At 45.2% G+C, this 23,558-nt stretch overlaps 1 protein-coding gene across 4 annotated transcripts in view; it reads left to right on the forward strand.

Annotated features, from left to right (window-relative positions):
* The window catches only part of rock2a (rho-associated, coiled-coil containing protein kinase 2a), a 47,543-nt gene that overhangs the window by 12,399 nt on the left and 11,586 nt on the right, over positions 1-23,558 (forward strand). For all 4 annotated transcript variants that reach the window (XM_024437130.2, XM_024437131.2, XM_024437133.2 and 1 more), the window contains exons 2-10: positions 11,779-11,860; positions 11,935-12,035; positions 12,170-12,307; positions 13,026-13,286; positions 13,499-13,643; positions 13,839-13,977; positions 17,123-17,214; positions 17,397-17,556; positions 17,757-17,820. In XM_024437130.2, the coding sequence (XP_024292898.1) occupies positions 11,779-11,860; positions 11,935-12,035; positions 12,170-12,307; positions 13,026-13,286; positions 13,499-13,643; positions 13,839-13,977; positions 17,123-17,214; positions 17,397-17,556; positions 17,757-17,820 (1,182 nt within the window). The remainder of the gene's footprint in view (positions 1-11,778; positions 11,861-11,934; positions 12,036-12,169; positions 12,308-13,025; positions 13,287-13,498; positions 13,644-13,838; positions 13,978-17,122; positions 17,215-17,396; positions 17,557-17,756; positions 17,821-23,558) is intronic.

Genomic DNA, 23,558 nt, shown 5'->3' on the forward strand with positions numbered 1-23,558 from the left:
CAAAAGGGATAATTAAGTGGCTCGGGGAACAAAACATCAATATTTTGGGTCCATGGCGAGGAAACTCTCCAGAACTTAGTCCCATTGAGAACTTGTGGTCAATCCTCAAGAGGCGGGTGGACAAACAAAACCCCACAAATTCTGACAAACTGAATGCAAGAATGGGCTGCCATCAGTCAGGATGTGGCCCAGAAGTTAATTGACAGCATGCCAGGGTAGATTGCAGAGGTCTTGAAAAAGAAGGGTCAACACTGCAAATATTGACTCTTTGCATCAACTTCATGTAATTGTCAATAAAAACCTTTGACACTTAAGAAATGCTTGTAATTATACTTCAGTATTCCATAGTAACATCTGACAAAAATATCTAAAGACATTGAAGCAGCAAACTTTGTGAAAATTAATATTTGTGTCATTCTCAAAATGAATCACATTTTTATTTGGCGTACCCCCGACGGCATTACAATGTATATCAAACTTCTCTCTGGTGCTAAATGTCTGTTGGAGGTTTCATCTAATTCTTGTTAAAACATGCAGATGCCCTAGAAAGTCCATATACTGTTTGTATGTATTCACTGACATACTGCCAGTGCGTTACTATTAGTTGCCTGCTTGTTTTGATTATTTATATATGTGGCTTAATTTGAGTGGAACCACACTCTTGGCAATGGCACCATTGATTTCTGGGTCTGTACTTTTGTATGGTCTGAGTTTAGCATTGGCTGGCATAGGTGGTGCCATCTGAAGGAAGTAATATCATCAATGGGCTTTGTTTGGGTATTGAGAATAGATTTGAGTAATTGATTGGGTAAATGTTTAGTAGCAGACTGCCATTCTCCCTTCTCTTTGCTGTAGCGCCATGTTATGGTTAGTGCCAACAAGATGACTTTACTGATTGATAATTAGGATGTTTCTGTGGATAGGAGACACATTGTTTGAATTGATGTGTTGAAGTTTGTGTACTTTGTTCAAGATTAATGGTAGAGTGTTATCTAGGGGCCGACATCACAGTGAAGCCATTGCAAAGCACAGAACTTGGAGGCTCTTACCCCAGCAGATCGCTAAGATGAAGTTACACTTCTGCAATTGCCTGTAAGTGGTGCAAAATATGAATCCACTTCTCATGATCTGAGGACCAGGTTTAATCTCTGCTTGTATTTGTTTCCACATTAATTTCTCTTTTGACTCTCATCTCCCTTTCTCTGCCCTGTCCCCTTTCCCTTCTTCCTCTCTTTCCTTCTCTCTCTCTCTCCACCTGTCTCCAGTTGTGCGGGAAATTCAGTCTTCCATGGCACTTCTGCTCAGCTCCAGCTGTGCTCTGACTTGGAGGAGGCAGATTTTCTGTCCGATTTGTCTCTAAATGTGACCGCTCTGCTCACCAGCAGCACTGGGTGCAATGTGCCAGTGGGGAGAAACACTGCCATATATGGCAGTGTGATGGTGGCCAGGGCCAAGTTGTGCAAAACAACCCTGCACACCTCCTCTCTTGAGACAGCCTCTCCCTCTCCTCCCCGATTCCTTCTCCTACATTCTCTCTGTTAGCAGCGGAAGTCCCGGCTCCTGTGCAGGATGCAGAATGTTAGCTAGTTTGCACTGGTCATGCAAATGTAGAGCAAGTGTGTTCTGTAATTGTAGGCCAAGGGGCTAAACTTACGACCGGAAGTAGTTAGTGTTGGATATTTCTTTTGCCTTGTTTGGTGTAGCTAAGTTTCAGTCCTTCAGTCCATCCTGTCAGATTTGAAATGCAATGGCCCAGTAGACTTAGTCCTTTATAGGTGGATCTCTGTGCTTCATTTGAAATGAATGCTGCCTACTCATAGTATAAAATGACAACAGTGTTTGGTTCAGAAGCACCTAGGTCTCTAGCTAAAGCAAGCACGATTTATTACTGTGTGTGTTTGCATGTGGGGGGGAGGGGTGGAGTCGGACTCTATTTTCATGCATGACAACATGTCAGCGATGGGAGTAGAAGGTACTTTGGAGAAGTGTTCCGCCTACTCATTTACCATTCTATCCATCTGACTTCAAGCATCACCTCTTCATGGGTAGAGACCGCTTCCCACAGACACAGAAACGCTGTGCATGCACACGCTCACATAACCACATGCACACTCCTACATACAAAGCAGTGAGCCATCATCACACCAGCTCCATGTACAGTATCACCCGTAGTCAAATCACCTATGGAAAAATACATAATATACTTGATGAATAAGTCCACAACACATCTACGGGTTCATTTCTCTCATGCTCCATTTCTCTGACGTCCAGCACATCTGTTCAAAAACAGAACATATCAGGCAAGACATCCATCAGCAGTTAGACAAAACACAGACGTGGTGCTTGTCCGTTTCCCTCCATTGGTCACAGTACAACATGGGGCCCTTGCCATTTGTGAGACTCTGGCTCTGGCTGATCCAGTATTTTAGAGTTATGGGCTCTGCCTGGCATACCCCTCACTTTGCCTGGGCTCCGGCTCCACTTCTCCCAGCAACTATTTTTAAACGTCTGGAATTTGATCAAAACATTAGCTTTTTACTCAAGCCTTTTAAAGTCCAAATGCTGTTTTCTGTTTCGCACGCCTGGAGATGGGATTGGAGATAGGGAGGAGGGTTTGGGAAATGGAGAGAGGAGGTTCCCTGTTGGAGTCAGGTCTGTTGCTCTTGGTTTAACTAACAAAAATGTGTTCTTAATTAATACAATGAAATAAAGGCTTCATATGAAATGGATCATAATAATAAACTGCATTACTCATAATAATAAATAATACTTGTAATAATAATACTTTAATCAGAAAATGATTTTTCTTTTCCCTTCAATGATGTTTTGCCTTTGCTTGTGACAGGAAAGTCACACAAAGATAATACCGATAGGGGAGAGTGGGTTAAGTTGAGCCAATCTTGTTTCTAGAAAACCATACACAAAATTAATAATTTGACCAATTATTTAGGAAGAGGTCGTAATTTCATGGTTTCTGTGAAGGAAGAAACCACATGGAAAAAGTGGTAAGCTAGGTCCAAAAATCAGATTTTCTCCAAGTCAAATGAATTGAATGTGTTATACATCAGTCGGGGTCTCTATAAGTGTAAATATGAGGTTTTAAACCTAGCATGAAAGTGCATCCTTGCAGCTGTGTGGGCTCATATTGTCAAAATGTTTGTCTTTGGGTAATGACCATGGGGTAAGTTGAGCCAATGACAAGTTGAGCAAATAGTTGTTTTCTTCCCACATGTAATGCAAGGCATTATTGCTGGTATATGCGGTAACAACAAAGCCTGGCCTATGTTAAAAGTTTGTTCTTAAAAATTTTTGTATGAAGTGTTTGTAAGGTGTTAAGCATGTGTTAAAATATGCTTAAAATCATGGAAAGACAAATAAGTGATTGTTGAATTGTTTAGGAAATAGAAAATAGACATGGTTTTAAATCTGGTAACTGATAATACATGGTAAAAAATTCAACAATTTAAAAGATATTAGTGAGTTACAGTTCATGTAAGGGAATCTGTCAATTAAAATAAATTCCTAGGCCCTAATCTATGGATTTCACATGACTGGGAAAACAGATATGCACGGATACCTTAAAAAAAAGTTAGGGGCATGAATCAGAAGACCAGTATCTGGTGTGACCATCATTTGCCTCATGCAGCTCAACACTTCTTTGCATGGAGTTGATCAGGCTGTTGATTGTGGAATGTTGTCCTACTCCTCTTTAATGCAAACTTGCTGGATATTGGCGGGAACTGGAACACGCCGTTGTACATGTCAATCCAGAGCATCTCAAATGTGCTCAATGGGTGTGGGTGACATGTCTGGTGAGTATGCAGGCCATGAAAGAACTGGGACTTTTTTCAGCTTCCAGGAATTGTGTGCATGCATTATCATGCTGAAACATGAGATGATGGCAGAAAGGTGGTGCGTGCGTATGTATTCACCCCCTTTGCTATGAAGCCCCTAAATAAGATCTGCTGCAACCAATTACCATCTGAAGTCACATAATTAGTTAGATTGCACACAGGTGGACTTTATTTAAGTGTCACATGATCTCAGTATATATACACCTGTTCTGAAAGACCCCAGAGTCTGCAACACCACTAAGCAAGGGGCACCACCAAGCAAGCAGCACTATGAAGACCAAGGAGCTCTCCAAACAGGTCAGGGACAAAGTTGTGGAGAAGTACAGATCAGGGTTTGGTTATAAAAAAATATCCAAAACTTTGAACATCCCACAGAGCACCATTAAATCCATGATTAAAAAATTGAAAGAATATGGCACCACAACAAACCTGCCAAGAGAGGGCCGCCCACCAAAACTCACTGACCAGGCAAGGAAGGCATTAATCAGAGAGGAAACAAAGAGACCAAAGAAAACCCTGAAGGAGCTGCAAAGCTCCACACCAGAGATTGGAGTATCTGTCCATATGACCACTTTAAGCCGTACCCTCAACAGAGGTTCACCTTCCAGCAGGACAATGACCCTAAGCATACTGCTAAACCAACACTCGAGTGGTTTAAGGGGAAACATTTAAATGTCTTGGAATGGCCTAGTCAAAGCACAGACCTCAGTCCAATTGAAAATCTGTGGTATGACTTAAAGATTGCTGTACACCAACGGAACTCATCCAGCTTGAAGGAGCTGAAGAAGTTTTGCCTTGAAGAATGTGCAAAAATCCCAGTGGCTAGATGTGCCAAGCTTATAGAGACATACCCCAAGAGAGACTCAGCTTTAATTGCTGCAAAAGGTGTCTCTACAAAGTATTGACTTTGGGGGAGGTGAATAGTTATGCATGCTCAAGTTTTCTGTTTTTTGTCTTATTTCTTTGTTGTTTCACGATAAAATATATTTTGCATCTTCCAAATGGTAGGAATGTTGTGTAAATCAAATGATACAAACCCCCAAAAAATTAATTTTAATTTCCGGTCGTAAGGCAACAAAATAGGAAAAATGCCACGGGTGGTGAATACTTTCGCAAACCACTGTGCTGCCAAATTCTCAAAAGTGACGATGGAGGCGGCTTATGGTAGAGGAATTAACATACAATTATCTGGCAACAGCTCTGGGGGACATTCCTGCAGTCAGCATGCCAATTGCAAGCTCCCTCAACTTGAGACATCTGTGGTTTTGTGTTGTGTGACACGACTGCACATTTTAGTGGCCTTGTATTTTCCCCAGCACAAGGAGCACCTGTATAATGATCATGCTGTTTAATCAGCTTCTTGATATGCCACACCTGTCAATTGGATGGATTATCTTGTCAAAAGAGAAATGCTCACTAACAGGGATGTAAACCAAATTGTGCACAACATTTTTGAGAAATAAGCTTTTTGTGCGTATGGATATTTCCCTTGACGGAATTATGCTATATGTAAAAATGGCTCAACTAACCCCGCTATCTCCCAATGAAATGATCAATTGGACAGACACTTGCTGCTGCTGCCAACAAGATATTGTTTTTTGTATTTCTTTTCATCCATTTCTCTCAGCTTCTCCTTTGACTGTTTTCAAGCTTGACATGCATATATTGTATTCTTCTACAAGCTGGTGTGCTTACATTTTGTTAGATGAACGATTGATTATGATTGTGTTATATTTTGGTAGAGATTGACTTGTGTGGCCTGTTATCAACTTCGGCCTCACTGCGTCTCCCACTGAATCATGTTCCTAAGACGTTGCCATGCAACCCAGTACATTGGCAGGTTTGCAGTGTGCTTGTCAGCAGTGTTTTTTCACTGTAGTTCAGACAGATAAGGGAGAACTGATGAGATAGCAGCAGTGGGTCGGTCAGTGTCCCTGATTTAACATCCCTGTCTGATGAGTTCATACCTATTCATAAAACATTGATAGATAGGTCTATCTATGGCTCTGTAGTTTCCCAGACACTATCTCTAAGAGTTGTAGAGATGTGTGGAAATGAAGGAATTCAGTATGTTACTTGCATGTACGATGGTCCTAAATTTAGATTTAGGTTAGGGCTGGGTGTTTACATTAGGGTCCTATTTTTGTTTCTACCCCATTTCTCTGTGTGTAATTTTCAACGTTTGGGTCATGACATATTTTTTATAATGCCCTTCAGCTCTGTGCGTATGGGTTCCTTCCCCCAGCCCCCAATAACTGATGGACACACACAGGCAGACACACACACAAACAGGAACACACTGGCCCACTTTACACACACACAGGAACACACTGGCCCACTGGACACACACACACACAGACAGGAACATACTGGACACACACACAGGCAGGAACACACTGGCCCACTGGAAACACACACACAGAGACAGACAGGCACACATTGGCCTACTGGTCACACACACACAGGCACACACTCACACAGGCAGGCACACACTGGCCCACTGGACACACACACACATGCAGGCAGGCAGCCACTAGACACACACACACACAAAGGCAGGCACACACTGGCCCACTGGACATGTACACATACAGACAGGCACACACTGGCCCACTGGACACACACACAGACAGGAACACACTGGCACACTGGACACACACACATACAGACAGGCACACACTGGCCCACTGGACACACACACACACACACACACAGACAGGCACACACTGGACACACACACACATTCAGGCAGGCACACACTGGACACGTACACATACAGACAGGCACACACTGGCCCACTGGACACACACACACACAGACAGGAACACACTGGCACACTGGACACACACAGACATGCACACACTGGCCCACTGGACACACACAGACATGCACACACTGGCCCACTGGACACACAGACACATTCAGGCAGGCACACACTGGACACGTACACATACAGACAGGCACACACTGGCCCACTGGACACACACACACACAGACAGGAACGCACTGGCCCACTGGACACACAGACACAAAGGCAGGCAGACACTGCCCCACTGGACACGTACACATACAGACAGGCACACACTGGCCCACTGGACACACACACACACACACACAGACACAGACCGACAGGTACACACTGGCCCACTGGACACACACACACACACGTAGGCACACACTGGCCCACTGGACACACACACACACACAAACAGACAGACAGGTACACACTGGACATGCAGACACAAAGGCAGGCATACACTGCCCCACTGGACATGTACACATACAGACAGGCACACACTGGCCCACTGGACACACAGACACAGACCGACAGGTACACACTGGCCCACTGGACACACACACACACACAGACACAGACCGACAGGTACACACTGGCCCACTGGACACACACTCACACACATAGGCACACACTGGCCCACTGGACACACACACACAAACAGACAGACAGGTACACACTGGACACGCAGGCACACACTGGCCCACTGGAAACCCACCAACACGCACACACTGGCCCACTGGACACACACAAACACAAACAGACAGACAGGCACCCACTGGACACGCAGGCACACACTGGCCCACTGGACACACACCAACATGCGCACACTGGCCCACTGGACACACACACACACACACAGACAGACAGGTACACACTGGCCCACTGGACACACACCAACACGCGCACACTGGCCCACTGGACACCCACACACACATAGACAGGCATACACTGGCCCACTGGACACACACACACAAGCCCACTGCACACACCAGACAGGATGGCTGACATTTTACGGGCTCCTAACCAACTGTGCTGTTTTGTTAGTTTTTTTCATAACTTATTATGTACATAAAGTGACTTCTACCGTCTCTTATGACTGAAAAGAGCTTCTGGACATCGGAACTGGACGAAGATTTTTTTCTTTAATGAGTCGAAGGATTTACTGCTTTACGGAGAACAGATCCAAATCCCCGTCATTCGCGTGACGAAAAGGCGGAGATACCGAGGAAAGAGGTCGGGGTGCCATGTTAGAATTCGTAGACGAGTGAGTAAGTCACCATTACCATCGGTTCTATTGGCCAACGTGCAATCACTGGAAAACAAACTCTGTGATCTACGGTCGAGACTATCCAACCAACAGGACATTAAAAACAGTCATATTTATGTTTCCCCGAGTCTTGGCTGAACGACGACATGGATAATATAGAGCGGGCTTGTTTTTCTGTGTATCGCCAGGGCAAATGTTAAAGAAGTCTCGAGATATTGCTCACCTGAGGTAGTGTACCTCATGATAAGCTTTAGACCACACTATCTACCAAGAGAGTTCTCATCTATATTATTCGTAGCCGTCTATATACCACCACAAACCGATGCTGGCAATAAGACCGCACTCAACGAACTGTATAAAGCCAAAAGCAAACAAGAAAATGCTCATCCAAAAGCGGTGCTCCTAGTGGCCGGCAGCTTTAATGCAGTCAAACTTAAATCAGTTTTACCTCATTTCTACCAGCATGTCACATGTGCAACCAGAGGAAAAACATTTCTAGACCACCTTTACTCCACACACAGAGATGCATACAAAGCTCTCCTTCGCCCTCCATTTGGCAAATATGACCATAATTATATCCTCCTGATTTCCTGCTTACATGCAAAAACTAAAGCAAGAAGTACCAGTGACTCGATGACACGGATGATACGCTACAGGTGCACCAATGTGTCGGAGGAAACACTGTGCATGTATTGCGCCCGGCCCACAACAGGAGTCGCTAGTGCGAGATGGGGCAAGAACATCCCTGCCGGCCAAACACTCGCCTAACCCGGACGACGCTGGGCCAATTGTGCGCTGCCCCATGGCTCTCCCGGGCCGTGGCCAGCTGTGACAGAGCTTGAACCAGGATCTCTAGTGGCACAGCTAGCACTGCAATGCAGTGCCTTAGACCACTGCGCCACTCGGGAGGCCCCCAGTAGATATTTTCTTAGCTCTGTTTCTCGAGCATAAGCATTTCACATTAAGGTTTACACCTGTTTTATTCGGTGCACATGATAAATAAGATTTGATTTGATTTGATGGAAGTTTGAAAGAAGGGTTCTTAATCTCCCCGGGTGTTGCCCACAAACATGCATGGAATGGACGTTCAGACTCAAAGTATATCTTGTTGTTTTTGCCATGGATGGCTCTTGTCCAATGGCTGTCCAGTAATGCATGATTGACATGTGTGATCAGTACCTGTACCTGACAAGATGCTCCGGGATTTAGGTGCTTTTTTCCCCAGGAAGGATGAGACTTTATTTTACAGTCATGTTGAAAAGGGTATTTATAGCAAGATATTTCATAGGAAAATATGTGGTAAAAATCGAATCTTATGTTGTGAAGTAGCAGGTCTTCCTGGTAACTGTAGACTACTTCACAGGCATCAACACAAATGCAGGTGCATTTTGTAATTGCACATTACTCATGCTTTTTTCCAGTGAACTCTAAGATACCACACTCACTTAATTTTGGTTATGACCAATCAGCCATTTTACAGTGATGTTTCTAATTAAATAACAGGTAAATAGTTCACAATTTCTACAGTCCACTAGTTATGAAGTGTAGCTTAACTTTTTTTACTCACCGCCTATTGAGTAGGGATAGGCGGGCTGCGTGGAGTTGTCTCTCTCTACAGAGGAAATGACTTGCACACTGAGGTACCGGCTTCATGACACAGTGAAATTATCTTCTGAGTGCTGGGCGGGGTGGATCATTTCCTGTATTGCTGAGCTCGAAGGGGAGATGAGCCGTGTCAATGTGAGCGTCAGCGTGTTTCTGTTTGTGTCAGAGTGAGCGTGTGTCTGTGTGCTTCTTCTCCTCAAATAGTAGTTCTGTGTGAGGTACGTCCTTTATTGGGAAGTGGAGTGGAGATGATGAAACAGCTGGCATCAAGCTGTATAGTGTACACTGACTTCTGTGTACACTGCAGAGTAGAGAGACGGACAAACTGGGGGGTGAGAAAGAGACGCATGTACAGTTGAAGTCAGAAGTTTACATACACTTAGGTTGGAGTCATTAAAACTCGTTTTTCAACCACTCCACAAAATTCTTGTTAACAATCTATAGTTTTGGAAAGTTGGTTAAGACATCTACTTTGTGCATGACACAAGTCATTTTTCCAACAATTGTTTACAAACAGATTATTTCACATATCATTTACTGTATCACAATTCCAGTGGATCAGAAGTTTACATGCACTAAGTTGATTGTGCTTTTAAACAGCTTGGGAAATGATGTCATGGCTTTAGAAGCTTCTGATAGGCTAATTGACATAATTTGAGTCAATCGGAGGTGTGTCTGTAGATGTATTTTAAGGCCTGCCTTCAAACTCAGTGCCTCTTTGCTTGATATCATGGAAAAATCCAAAGAAATCAGCCAAGACCTCAGAAAAAAAAAATTGTAGACCTCCACAAGTCTGGTTCATCCTTGGGAGCAATTTCCAAACGCCTGAAGGTACCACGTTCATCTGTACAACAATAGTACGCAAGTATAAACAACATGGGACCACGCAGCCGTCATACCACTCAGGAAGGAGACACTTTCTGTCTCCTAGAGATTAACATACTTTGGTGCGGAAAGTGCAAATCAATCCCAGAACAACAGCAAAGGACCTTGTGAAGATGCTGGAGGAAACAGTTAGAAAAGTATCTATATCCACAGTAAAACGAGTCCTATATCGACATAACCTAAAAGGTCGCTCAGCAAAGAAGAAGCCACTGCTCCAAAACCGCCATGAAAAGCCAGACTGCGGTTTGCAACTGCGCATGGGGACAAAGATCATACTTTTTGGAGAAATGTACTCTGGTCTGATAAAACAAAAATAGAACTGTTTGGCCATAATGACCATTGTTATGTTTGGAGGTAAAAGGGGAACGTTGCAAGCCGAAGAACACCATCCCAACTGTGAAGCACAGGGGTGGCAGCATCATGTTGTGGGGGTGCTTTGCTGCAGGAGGGACTGGTGCACTTCATAAAATCGATGGCATCATGAGGGAGATAAATTATGTGGATATATTGAAGCAACATCTCAAGACATCAGTCAGGAAGTTAAAGCTTGGTCGCAAATGGGTCTTCCAAATGGCCAATGACACCAAGCATTCTTCCAAAGTTGTGGCAAATGGCTCAAGGACAGCAAAGTCAAGGTATTGGAGTGGCCATCACAAAGCTTGTGGAAGGCTACCCAAAATGTTTGACCCAAGTTAAACAATTTAAAGGCAATGCTACCAAATACTAATTGAGTGTCTGTAAACTTCTGACCTACTGGGAATGTGATGAAAGAAATAAAAGCTGAATTAAATCATTCTCTCTACTATTATTCTGACATTTCACATTCTTAAAATAAAGTGGTGATCCTTACTGACCTAAGACAGGGAATCTTTACTAGGATTAAATGTCAGGAATTGTGAAAAACTTGAGTTTAAATGTATTTGACTACGGTGTATGCAAACCTCCGACTTCAACTGTAGGATCTGAAAGGTTCTAGGAAGGTCTGTTGTAATGTTTTTCTCGGCACATATGAAGATGAATGTTATAATTGTTGTAATGTTATTCTTGACACATCTTCATACAAATATCTGAGAGAATGACAGCTGTCAAATCCACTGCCCTACATTATCTGTGGTTTATGCTTGTTATGTCAATTCCAATTCAATGTTATGGAATTTTTATTAGATCACATTTTATGCCCAATTCCTGAATTAAATGAATTGAAATGGACACATGTTATACTCAATTTTTGTGGCACTTAAATGTCCTCATTGTTTTGGGTAAAAAGTTTAATTACACCCCAGAAATAACGCTCCCACATTCACTTTGCTTGATTGCATGTTATGTTGGTTTATCTTTTCCAATTAATGAGTTTTCTTTCTCTATTTCAGGATTCTATCAATGCCTTCGTTCTAGATCTAGACTACCCTGCCCTACGGAAAAACAAAAATGTAGAAACCTTTTTAAACAGATGTAAGTATGTTTGGTAATAGTAAAGATGTGAATGTGTGTGTGTGGATGGCTGACACCCTCTCTTCTCCATGCAGATGAGAAGGTGATGGGGCACCTACGGGACTTTCAGATGAAGTCTGAGGACTTTGACAGGGTGAAGGTGATCGGCAGAGGGGCGTTTGGGGAGGTTCAGCTGGTGAGATGTATTTATTTTTTTATTTCATCAAGATGTTAAGCATCTGCGTATTGCGTACAACACTTAGTTTTGACTCTCCCTTTGTGTCTTTTTCCATCTCTCTTTTGTCTCTTTAATTCCTTTGTTTCCCCCAGGTTCGACACAAAGCCTCTCAGAAAGTGTACGCCATGAAGCTGCTGAGCAAGTTTGAGATGATAAAACGCTCAGACTCAGCCTTTTTCTGGGAGGAGAGGGATATTATGGCCTTCGCCAACAGTCCCTGGGTCGTACAAGTAAGACCTGACACACACACACACACATATATATACTCAACCGGGATTCGTCGGACCAGGCAATGTTTTTCCACTCCTCAGTTGTCCAGTGTTGGTGATCACCTGCCCACTGGAGCCGCTCCTTCTTGTTTTTAGTTGACAGGAGTGGAACCCGGTGCTTTTGTCTGCTGCAATAGCCCATCCATGACAAGGACCGATGAGTTGTGCGCTCCGAGATGCCGTTCTGCTCACCACTGTTGTTCTGAGACCTCTCATCAACTAGCTGTTTTCACCCACAGGACTGCCGCTGACATGATGTTTTTTGTTTGTCACACCATTCTCGGGAAAACCCTGGATACTGTTGTGTGTGAAAAGCCCAGGAGGCCGGCCGTTTCTGAGATACTGGAACCGGCGCACCTGGCCACGCTCAGCCGCTTAAGTCACTCGTTTTGCCCATTCCAAGGTTAAATCGAACAGTAACTTAATGTCTTGTTGCCGGTCTGCCTGCCTTATATAGCAAGCCACGGCCACGTAACTCACTGTCTGTAGGAGCAAACCATTTTCGTGAACGGGTTGGTGTACTTAATAAACTGGCCACTGAGTGTATAATATATTGTATAACAAGACAGGACAAAAACAGATTTTAAAACGATCTGCACAAACAATATCAAATCAAAATTGTGTGATGGAAGACAAACCCTGTAACTTGTATTGTCTTTGCTTTCCGGTCTGTGTCTAGTTGTGCTGTGCCTTCCAAGACGACCGTTACCTTTACATGGTGATGGAGTACATGCCTGGAGGGGACCTGGTGAACCTCACCAGTACCTACGATGTGCCTGAGAAGTGGGCCCGGTTCTACACGGCCGAGGTGGTCATGGCACTGGATGCCATCCACTCCCTGGGTTTCATCCACCGCGACGTCAAGCCTGACAACATGCTCCTGGACCGCCACGGACACCTCAAACTGGCCGACTTCGGAACCTGCATGAAGATGGACTCTGTGAGGACCACATTTTCCACTTGTTCCAGCTGTGCAGTGTGCTAAAGAGAGCATTACTCACAATACTTCCAGTGGAATAGCTTGTGCCTAGCTGTGCTTTAAGTTAACACTTATTTGATAAGCGCTCATTAAAACTTAACTGTATATACTTGATGATTCATACTTGGTTTGCTTGAGAAAATGTGTCTAACTGAAGGATTGACTGGTTACAGACTGGGATGGTGCACTGTGACACAGCGGTTGGCACTCCAGACTACATCTCTCCAGAGGTTCTAAAGTCGCAGGGTGGAGATGGTTACTACGGACGGGAGTGTGACTGGTGGTCTGTAGGGGTCTTCATCTTCGAGATGCTAGTCGGTGAGTTGGGGTTGTCTTAACTCCTTGGTGTTTATGTTCCCGGTCTTTGTTTGTCTAAAAATAATGACTCAGAATCTTAGTTTACACTAACTGAAGATATATCAAGTCTGCCTATAAAAAGATATTGGAGAACTTGTAAGCAAATTGCTTATAAGTAAACATAGCACAGAAATAATTACACTATGTTCCCATTAGGTGACACACCATTCTATGCCGACTCCCTTGTTGGAACATACAGCAAGATCATGGATCACAAGAATTCCCTCAACTTTCCAGATGACGTAGAGATCTCCAAAGACGCCAAAAACCTCATCTGTGCCTTCCTGACAGACAGGTAACAATGACATTAAGAATAATAACCACAGTTACAGATTTAAACTTCAAGTTACAGTTTGCAAAGTAATTTTTGTAGTAGTCTGACCGATATCCAGACTATTTTCAGACGGAACTATCCCAGCTTTTTCCCAGGCCACTAACATACAGTTGAAGTCGGAAGTTTACAGACACTTAGGTTGGAGTCATTAAAACTCATTTTTCAACCACTCCACAAAATTCTTGTTAACAATCTATAGTTTTGGCATTTTGGTTAGGACATCTACTTTGTGCATGACACAAGTAATGTTTCCAACAATTGTTTACGGACAGATTATTTCACTGTATCACAATTCCAGTGGGTCAGAGGTTTACATGCACTAAGTTGACTGTGCTTTTAAACAGCTTGGAAAATCCCAGAAAATTATGTCATGTCTTTAGAAGCTTCTGATAGGCTAATTGACATAATTTGAGTCAATCGGAGGTCTACCTGTGGATGTATTTCAAGGCCTACCTTCAAACTCAGTGCCTCTTTGCTTGACATCATGGGAAAATCAAAAGAAATCAGCCAAGGCCTCAGGAAAAAAATTGTAGACCTCCACGGGTCTGGTTCATCCTTGGGAGCAATTTCCAAACGCCTGAAGGTACCACGTTCATCTGTACAAACAATAGTACGCAAGTACAAACAACATGGGACCACGCAGCCGTCATACCACTCAGGAAGGAGACGCTTTCTGTCTCCTAGAGATGAATGTACTTTGGTGCGAAATGTGCAAATCAATCCCAGAACAACAGCAGAGGACCTTGTGAAGATGCTAGAGGTTACAAAAGTATCTACATCCACAGTAAAACAAGTCCTATATCGACATAACCTGAAAGGCCGCTCAGCAAGGAAGAAGCTCCATGAAAAGTAATGACCATCGTTATGTTTGGAGGAAAAAGGGGGAGGCTTGCAACCCGTAGAACACCATCCCAATTGTGAAGCACAGGGGTGGCAGCATCATGTTGTGGGGGTGCTTTGCTGCAGGAGGGACTGGTGCACTTCACAAAATAGATGGCATCATGAGGATGGGAAATTATGTGGATATATTTAAGCAACATCTCAAGACATCAGTCAGGAAGTTAAAGCCTGGTCGGAAATGGATCTTCCAAATTGACAATGACACCAAGCATTCTTCCAAAGTTGTGGCAAATGGCTCAAGGACCACAAAGTCAAGGTATTGGAGTGGCCATCACAGAGCCCTGACCTCAATCCTATAGAGAATTTGTGGGCAGAACAAGCGTATGGAAAAAGTGTATGCGAGCAAGGACGCCTACAAACCTGACTCAGTTACACCAGCTCTGTCAGGAGGAATGGGCCAAAATTGATTTCAAATCAAATTTTATTTGTCACATACACATGGTTAGCAGATGTTAATGCGAGTGTAGCGAAATGCTTGTGCTTCTAGTTCCGACAATGCAGTAATAACCAACAAGTAATCTAGCTAACAATTCCAAAACTACTACCATATAGACACAAGTGTAAGGGGATAAAGAATGTGTACATAAAGATATATGAATGAGTGATGGTACAGAGCGGCATAGGCAAGATACAGTAGATGGTATTGAGTACAGTATATACATATGAGATGAGTATGTAAACAAAGTTGCATAGTTAAAGTGGCTAGTGATACATGTATTACATAAAGATGCAGTAGATGATATAGAGTACAGTATATACGTATACATATGAGATGAATAATGTAGGGTATATAAACATTATATTAGGTAGCATTGTTTTAAAGTGGCTAGTGATATATTTTACATCATTTCCCATTAATTCCCATTATTAAAGTGGCTGTAGTTGAGTCAGTGTGTTGGCAGCAGCCACTCAATGTTAGTGGTGGCTGTTTAACAGTCTGATGGCCTTGAGATAGAAGCTTTTTTTCAGTCTCTCGGTCCCAGCTTTGATGCACCTGTACTGACCTCGCCTTCTGGATGATAGCGGGGTGAACAGGCAGTGGCTCGGGTGGTTGTTGTCCTTGATGATCTTTATGGCCTTCCTGTGACATCGGGTGGTGTAGGTGTCCTGGAGGGCAGGTAGTTTGCCCCCGGTGATGCGTTGTGCAGACCTCACTACCCTCTGGAGAGCCTTACGGTTGTGGGCGGAGCAGTTGCCGTACCAGGCGGTGATACAGCCCGACAGGATGCTCTCGATTGTGCATCTGTAGAAGTTTGTGAGTGCTTTTGGTGACAAGCCGAATTTCTTCAGCCTCCTGAGGTTGAAGAGGTGCTGCTGCGCCTTCTTCACGATGCTGTCTGTGTGGGTGGACCAATTCAGTTTGTCTGTGATGTGTACGCCGAGGAACTTAAAACTTACTACCCTCTCCACTACTGTTCCATCGATGTGGATAGGGGGGTGTTCCCTCTGCTGTTTCCTGAAGTCCACAATCATCTCCTTAATTTTGTTGACGTTGAGTGTGAGGTTATTTTCCTGACACCACACTCCGAGGGCCCTCACCTCCTCCCTGTAGGCCGTCTCGTCGTTGTTGGTAATCAAGCCTACCACTGTTGTGTCGTCCGCAAACTTGATGATTGAGTTGGAGGCGTGCGTGGCCATGCAGTCGTGGGTGAACAGGGAGTACAGGAGAGGGCTCAGAATGCACCCTTGTGGGGCCCCAGTGTTGAGGATCAGCGGGGTGGAGATGTTGTTGCCTACCCTCACCACCTGGGGGCGGCCCGTCAGGAAGTCCAGTACACAGTTGCACAGGGCGGGGTCGAGACCCAGGGTCTCGAGCTTGATGACGAGCTTGGAGGGCACTATGGTGTTAAATGCCGAGCTGTAGTCGATGATTTGTGGGAAGCTTGTGGAATGCTACCTGAAACGTTTGATCCAAGTTAAACAATTTAAAGGCAATGCTACAAAATACTAATTGGGTGTATGTAAACTTCTGACCCACTGGAAATGTGATGAAAGAAATAAAAGCTGAATTAAATAATTCTCTCTACTATTATTCTGACATTTCACATTCTTAAAATAAAGTGGTGATCCTAACTGACCTAAGACAGGGAATTTTTACTCAGATTAAATGTCAGGAATTGTGAAAAACTGAGTTAATTTTATTTGTCTAAGGTGTATGTAAACTTCCGACTTCAACTAAGTCTATGGCCCTGTTTTTGGTTTTTAGGGAGGTGCGACTGGGCCGCAACGGGGTGGAGGAGATCAAACGACACCCCTTTTTCAAGAATGACCAATGGAACTTTGACAGCATCAGAAATAGTAGGTGTCTGCCATACAGCCAAGTACATTTTATTTATTTGATCATATAAGATCATCCTGGTACAATAGAAAACATATTACATATGGTTACCTAGAAATGACATAAATAACATCAATATTTCCTTCTTTCTCCCCCCCCCACCTCTCCTCCCACTCTTCCCACTCTCCCTCCCACTGTTTAGCGGCGGCTCCTGTGGTTCCAGAGTTGAGCAGTGACATTGACACTAGCAACTTTGATGAGATAGAAGATGACAAGGGTGACGTGGAGACCTTTCCTACTCCTAAGGCTTTTGTGGGAAACCAGCTTCCTTTCGTCGGCTTCACATACTTCAAGGAAGACCAGTAAGTCTGGAGACTTCATGTCTTACTTTCACAGTCCTTCCTCATCATGGACAGTATTTTTTACTTAGTAACTCATGTGTAGTGGATGTCTTACGTTTCACACAAGCTTTGATTATGTTAAAAACTCTGAAAGTGTGTATTAATGTGTGTATGTGTGTGAGCTGTTAGTTCTTCATCAAATACCAATGTGTTTCCTCCAGGTTACTAAGTGGTGTGAATAACTCTACAGTTGTGACCGTGAACTCAACAGCCTTGAAAGGAGAGGTGGGTACCTACTTGCCTGTCATATACATATAGTTCTCTTTCAATTATTTGTTTTGATATCACATGTGGCGGATTTGCAAGGATCCCCTACTCTCGGAAGAACCTATCAAAAGCATCTGTTGGAGACACAGGTAGAGTGGTGAATGAGGTGAGCTCCTCACCTTCCTTGAAAGGAGCCACTCTCCCGCCCTCTGGTTATTCTCGCTTCTCTCCCTCACAAAGAGCATTAACATTACTCTCTAGTGCTCAGATTGACTGGATGCCTGTTTTCCTGCTTGACTGCTCACAAGTGAACCGTGAAGGATATCGCTGCCTAGTGTAGGTCTCGAGAGGTTTAGTACTGACCGGAAGGTTTTCGTTTTGTGTAGAAATTACTTTTCTACTTCTGTCTCTGTTGGTAGCTTGCTTCCCGGCTAGCTATTGAGACTCTGTTAGCCCACTCTGCAAGGCTAACTTGGGAAGCTCGCCGTACCTTCAACACTGTAGCATCTAGATTAAACTACGTTCACCCATTGTGTTAACTAGACCGTCCGTCTCAACCTCGCAGCTCCTTCAGTCACAGGAGCACACTATCTGAAGGCCAACTTCTCCCCCGCACGGTTTCCTTCAACTAGTACTGAGCTAGCTACAGTTACTGCTAGCTAATGCCACTCTAGCCTCGTGGCTATAGCGTTCTACTTTGCTCATTATTGCTAGCTGTTAGCCGCAAGGCTTCTAACTAGCTAGCTTATCACACCATTTACACAATATTGTAGCTGGGGATTTTAACAAGGCTAATCTGAAAACAAGACTCCCTAAATTTTATCAGCATATCGATTGCGCAACCAGGGGTGGAAAGACCTTGGATCATTGTTACTCTAACTTCCGCGACGCATATAAGGCCCTGCCCCGCCCCCCTTTCGGAAAAGCTGACCACGACTCCATTTTGTTGATCCCTGCCTACAGACAGAAACTAAAACAAGAAGCTCCCACGCTGAGGTCTGTTCAACGCTGGTCTGACCAAGCTGACTCCACACTCCAAGACTGCTTCCATCACGTGGACTGGGAGATGTCTCGTATTGCGTCAGACAACAACATTGACGAATACGCTGATTCGGTGTGCGAGTTCTTTAGAACGTGCATTGAAGATGTCGTTCCCATAGCAACGATTAAAACATTCCCTAACCAGAAACCGTGGATTGATGGCAGCATTCGTGTGAAACTGAAAGCGCGAACCACTGCTTTTAATCAGGGCAAGGTGTCTGGTGACATGACTGAATACAAACAGTGCAGCTATTCCCTCCGCAAGGCTATTAAACAAGCTAAGCGTCAGTACAGAGACAAAGTAGAATCTCAATTCAACGGCTCAGACACAAGAGGCATGTGGCAGGGTCTACAGGCAATCACGGACTACAGGAAGAAATCCAGCCCAGTCACGGACCAGGATGTCTTGCTCCCAGGCAGACTAAATACCTTTTTGCCCGCTTTGAGGACAATACAGTGCCACTGACACGGCCTGCAATGAAAACATGCGGTCTCTCCTTCACTGCAGCCGAGGTGAGTAAGACATTTAAACGTGTTAACCCTCGCAAGGCTGCAGGCCCAGACGGCATCCCCAGCCGCGCCCTCAGAGCATGCGCAGACCAGCTGGCCGGTGTGTTTACGGACATATTCAATCAATCCCTATACCAGTCTGCTGTTCCCACATGCTTCAAGAGGGCCACCATTGTTCCTGTTCCCAAGAAAGCTAAGGTAACTGAGCTAAACGACTACCGCCCGTAGCACTCACATCCGTTATCATGAAGTGCTTTGAGAGACTAGTCAAGGACCATATCACCTCCACCCTACCTGACACCCTAGACCCACTCCAATTTGCTTACCGCCCAAATAGTTCCACAGACGATGCAATCTCAACCACACTGCACACTGCCCTAACCCATCTGGACAAGAGGAATACCTATGTGAGAATGCTGTTCATCGACTACAGCTCGGCATTCAACACCATAGTACCCTCCAAGCTCGTCATCAAGCTCGAGACCCTGGGTCTCGACCCCGCCCTGTGCAACTGGGTACTGGACTTCCTGACGGGCCGCCCCCAGGTGGTGAGGGTAGGCAACAACATCTCCTCCCCGCTGATCCTCAACACTGGGGCCCCACAAGGGTGCGTTCTGAGCCCTCGCCTGTACTCCCTGTTCACCCACGACTGCGTGGCCACGCACGACTCTAACTCAATCATTAAGTTTGCGGACGACACAACAGTGGTAGGCTTGATTACCAACAACGACGAGACGGCCTACAGGGAGGAGGTGAGGGCCCTCGGAGTGTGGTGTCAGGAAAACAACCTCACACTCAACGTCAACAAAACTAAGGAGATGATTGTGGACTTCAGGAAACAGCAGAGGGAACACCCCCCTATCCACATCGATGGAACAGTAGTGGAGAGGGTAGCAAGTTTTAAGTTCCTCGGCATACACATCACAGACAAACTGAATTGGTCCACTCACACAGACAGCATCGTGAAGAAGGCGCAGCAGCGCCTCTTCAACCTCAGGAGGCTGAAGAAATTCGGCTTGTCACCAAAAGCACTCACAAACTTCTACAGATGCACAATCGAGAACATCCTGGCGGGCTGTATCACCGCCTGGTACGGCAACTGCTCCGCCCTCAACCGTAAGGCTCTCCAGAGGGTAGTGAGGTCTGCACAACGCATCACCGGGGCAAACTACCTGCCCTCCAGGACACCTACACCACCCGATGTTACAGGAAGGCCATAAAGATCATCAAGGACATCAACCACCCGAGCCACTGCCTGTTCACCCCGCTATCATCCAGAAGGCGAGGTCAGTACAGGTGCATCAAAGCTGGGACCGAGAGACTGAAAAACAGCTTCTATCTCAAGGCCATCAGACTGTTAAACAGCCACCACTAACATTGAGTGGCTGCTGCCAACACACTGACACTGACACTGACTCAACTCCAGCCACTTTAATAATGGGAATTGATGGGAAATGATGTAAATATATCACTAGCCACTTTAAACAATGCTACCTTATATAATGTTTACATACCCTACATTATTCATCTCATATGCATACGTATATACTGTACTCTATATCATCGACTGCATCCTTATGTAATACACGTATCACTAGCCACTTAAACTATGCCACTTTGTTTACATACTCCTCTCATATGTATATACTGTACTCGATATCAGCTACTGTATCTTGCCTATGCTGCTCTGTACCATCACTCATTCATATATTCTTATGTACATATTCTTTATCCCCTTACACTGTGTATAAGACAGTAGTTTTGGAATTGTTAGTTAGATTACTTGTTGGTTATTACTGCATTGTCGGAACTAGAAGCACAAGCATTTCGCTACACTCGCATTAACATCTGCTAAACATGTGTATGTGACAAATAAAATTTGATTTGATTTGATATATTTTTGGCTAGCCACCAGCCACAAAGCTTCTAACTATCTAGGCTACACTATATGCACGTTGCTCTTACAACCGGCATCTTGCTGTCCCCCTAGCAAGCCTTGTTCCTTTATGGCAGAATACAATGTCTGGTAGAGGGGGAGAGGGATTTTAGAGCCCTGCTGGCATTGAGGGCTATAGCCTGGACCATGGTGGGAAGGATCTTCTCATCCACTATGGCTCTGTTGAACAGGGGCCCGAAAAAACAATAGCCACTATTATCCTGTCCCAGGAAGAGACTAGCCCAGCACTCGAACCCCCACGTTCTTGTGCTTGTGGTTCCATGATTGTAGGGAAAGGTTCCAAACCTCTGTACATCAATAAGGAACATCACCATGAGATGCTCGACGACCCTGAGTCCTGTGAGCACTGCAAACTGCTGACAAGGGCAGGTCTGAAGAAGAGGCTTTAAATGTGCTTCTATATCGGTAGCCCCTCTCTCCTCCAAGCCAACAGCGACAGCTGTGGCTCAGCTCCCCGCAACCATGCCCATTTGGGGATAGACCATAGATAGCCTCAACTCCCTCCCTTCACTTTTGGACAATGTAGTGTCAGGGGAAGGCGAGTTAGGGGATGATGAGGATGAGGATGGAATTAATCTCACGGATATCCTCGAGATAATTCAGGAGATTGGGGCTGACCCCGTTCTCCCGCCCTCTCAGGCCCTGAGAGCAGTGGAACTGCCCCTCCTCCTTTGGAGTTTGGGCTCCTTCATCTCTGCAAACAAGCCGTGGCCAGACTCGGCATTGAGTGGCCATCTCCTGTGGGAGCTCAGCGTCCGTTAAGGGACTCCTGTCTCATACAGCGTCGATTTTAAAATAGCTGCTCCACGCATTATCAGTTTGCCTCAGGGAAGCTAAGAAATGGTGGGATAAACCCCTAACTAGCTAAATTCTTGCTAGGGGTACCCCTAGCCTGGACATATAGAAGAATCTGAGTTTGGCAACCCTCCCGCAGTGGAGCCGTCACTGGCTGACCATCTCAGCCCCTCGCGCCGTGTTACTAAAGACCGACTGGATGCCCCAGTGACACTCAAGGAGTTGTTCGGGCTAACTGTTGCCGCCATGCGGCCAAAGTGTGACATGCACAAGAATAAAGGCGAAGCACGTGGCAGCCATTGGTTCCTGTATATAGCCCCAGTCTCACTGCTGGGAAGGGGTAATAAGCTGTCCTTGGGGGACTGAGGTCCCTGGTGACGCAGCAGTCTGCCAAGACTCCGGCAAGGCCCCTGAACCAGGCCAAACCTGTAGGGAAGCAGTCTTACGCTGCCGCCGCAACAAACAACCTCTCTAACCTTCCTGAGGGAGATAAGAAGGGCTGGACAACCTAGGGCGGCTTAGAAGGATAGTGTGCAAGACCTATGGCTCTCTGCCCTACCCTCCTTTTTCGGGTTTAACGTTTTCTGCTCCTTCCCCTCTCCAAGTTTTGCAGCAGTGGGAAGGCAGGGCTGCGTTGCGACAACCCTATTCTCAAGCCCCCCCTGTGCCTTCTCAGATTTTCAGCCAGGGGAAGTAAAGTCAGCATGTGAGCCCTCCCTCTGTTCTCACCGACATTCGAAGCAGGATGGCATTCGGTCTTTTGACATCCACTGTGGCCCTTTTTACATATTGTGTGAGGCATTTTTGCCTCTGACTGCTATGGCACGAGCTATCCCAGTCAAGCCAGCTCTGGTATGTGCCGATGACGGTTTTCCCACCAGAGGGTGCTGCGACTTTATACAATAAGGCAGGGGAACTCGAACCGCATTTGCTTCCTTGTTCTACGGGAGAGCAGGTTTCCAGGGCTCGCTGTGGGCCAGGGCGTTTTTCCCCCCTCTACATTGCAAACGTGACTTGGCTTTGTTATGGAGAACACTCTCCATTGAGCTAGAGATAAGTCAAAATAGTGGAATGGGGCGCCCTCACCAGGCATCAGAGCCCCAGACTGCTATCTGATACTCCCGAGTCCACGAAGCTTCGGCTTTTCTTCATCCAGGTTTTTACTGCAATTGGTTCATGCAGCCGGGCCACTGCCTGCTTTGTCTCCCCATCCTACGGGAGTGAGCGGCTGAAGAGATATCTTTGCTCTTAACAACCCTCCCCATGGAGCAGGGCCAAGACATACCAGTTATGTAGCTGTCCTACTGACCAGGATTAGGAATACTGCACTGCAGTTGTTTCCTTCTTCCTGCGGCTATATTGCCTGACATCTTACGTCATGGTGCTGGCTGCTTCAGAGAGAGCCCTCTTTCTGCATCTATTTAGACTGACTTGCTGCAGTCTGGTAGAAGCA

Source organism: Oncorhynchus tshawytscha, linkage group LG11 (genome assembly GCF_018296145.1).
Source record: "Oncorhynchus tshawytscha isolate Ot180627B linkage group LG11, Otsh_v2.0, whole genome shotgun sequence".
In the NCBI taxonomy this organism is placed as follows: Eukaryota; Metazoa; Chordata; class Actinopteri; order Salmoniformes; family Salmonidae; genus Oncorhynchus; species Oncorhynchus tshawytscha.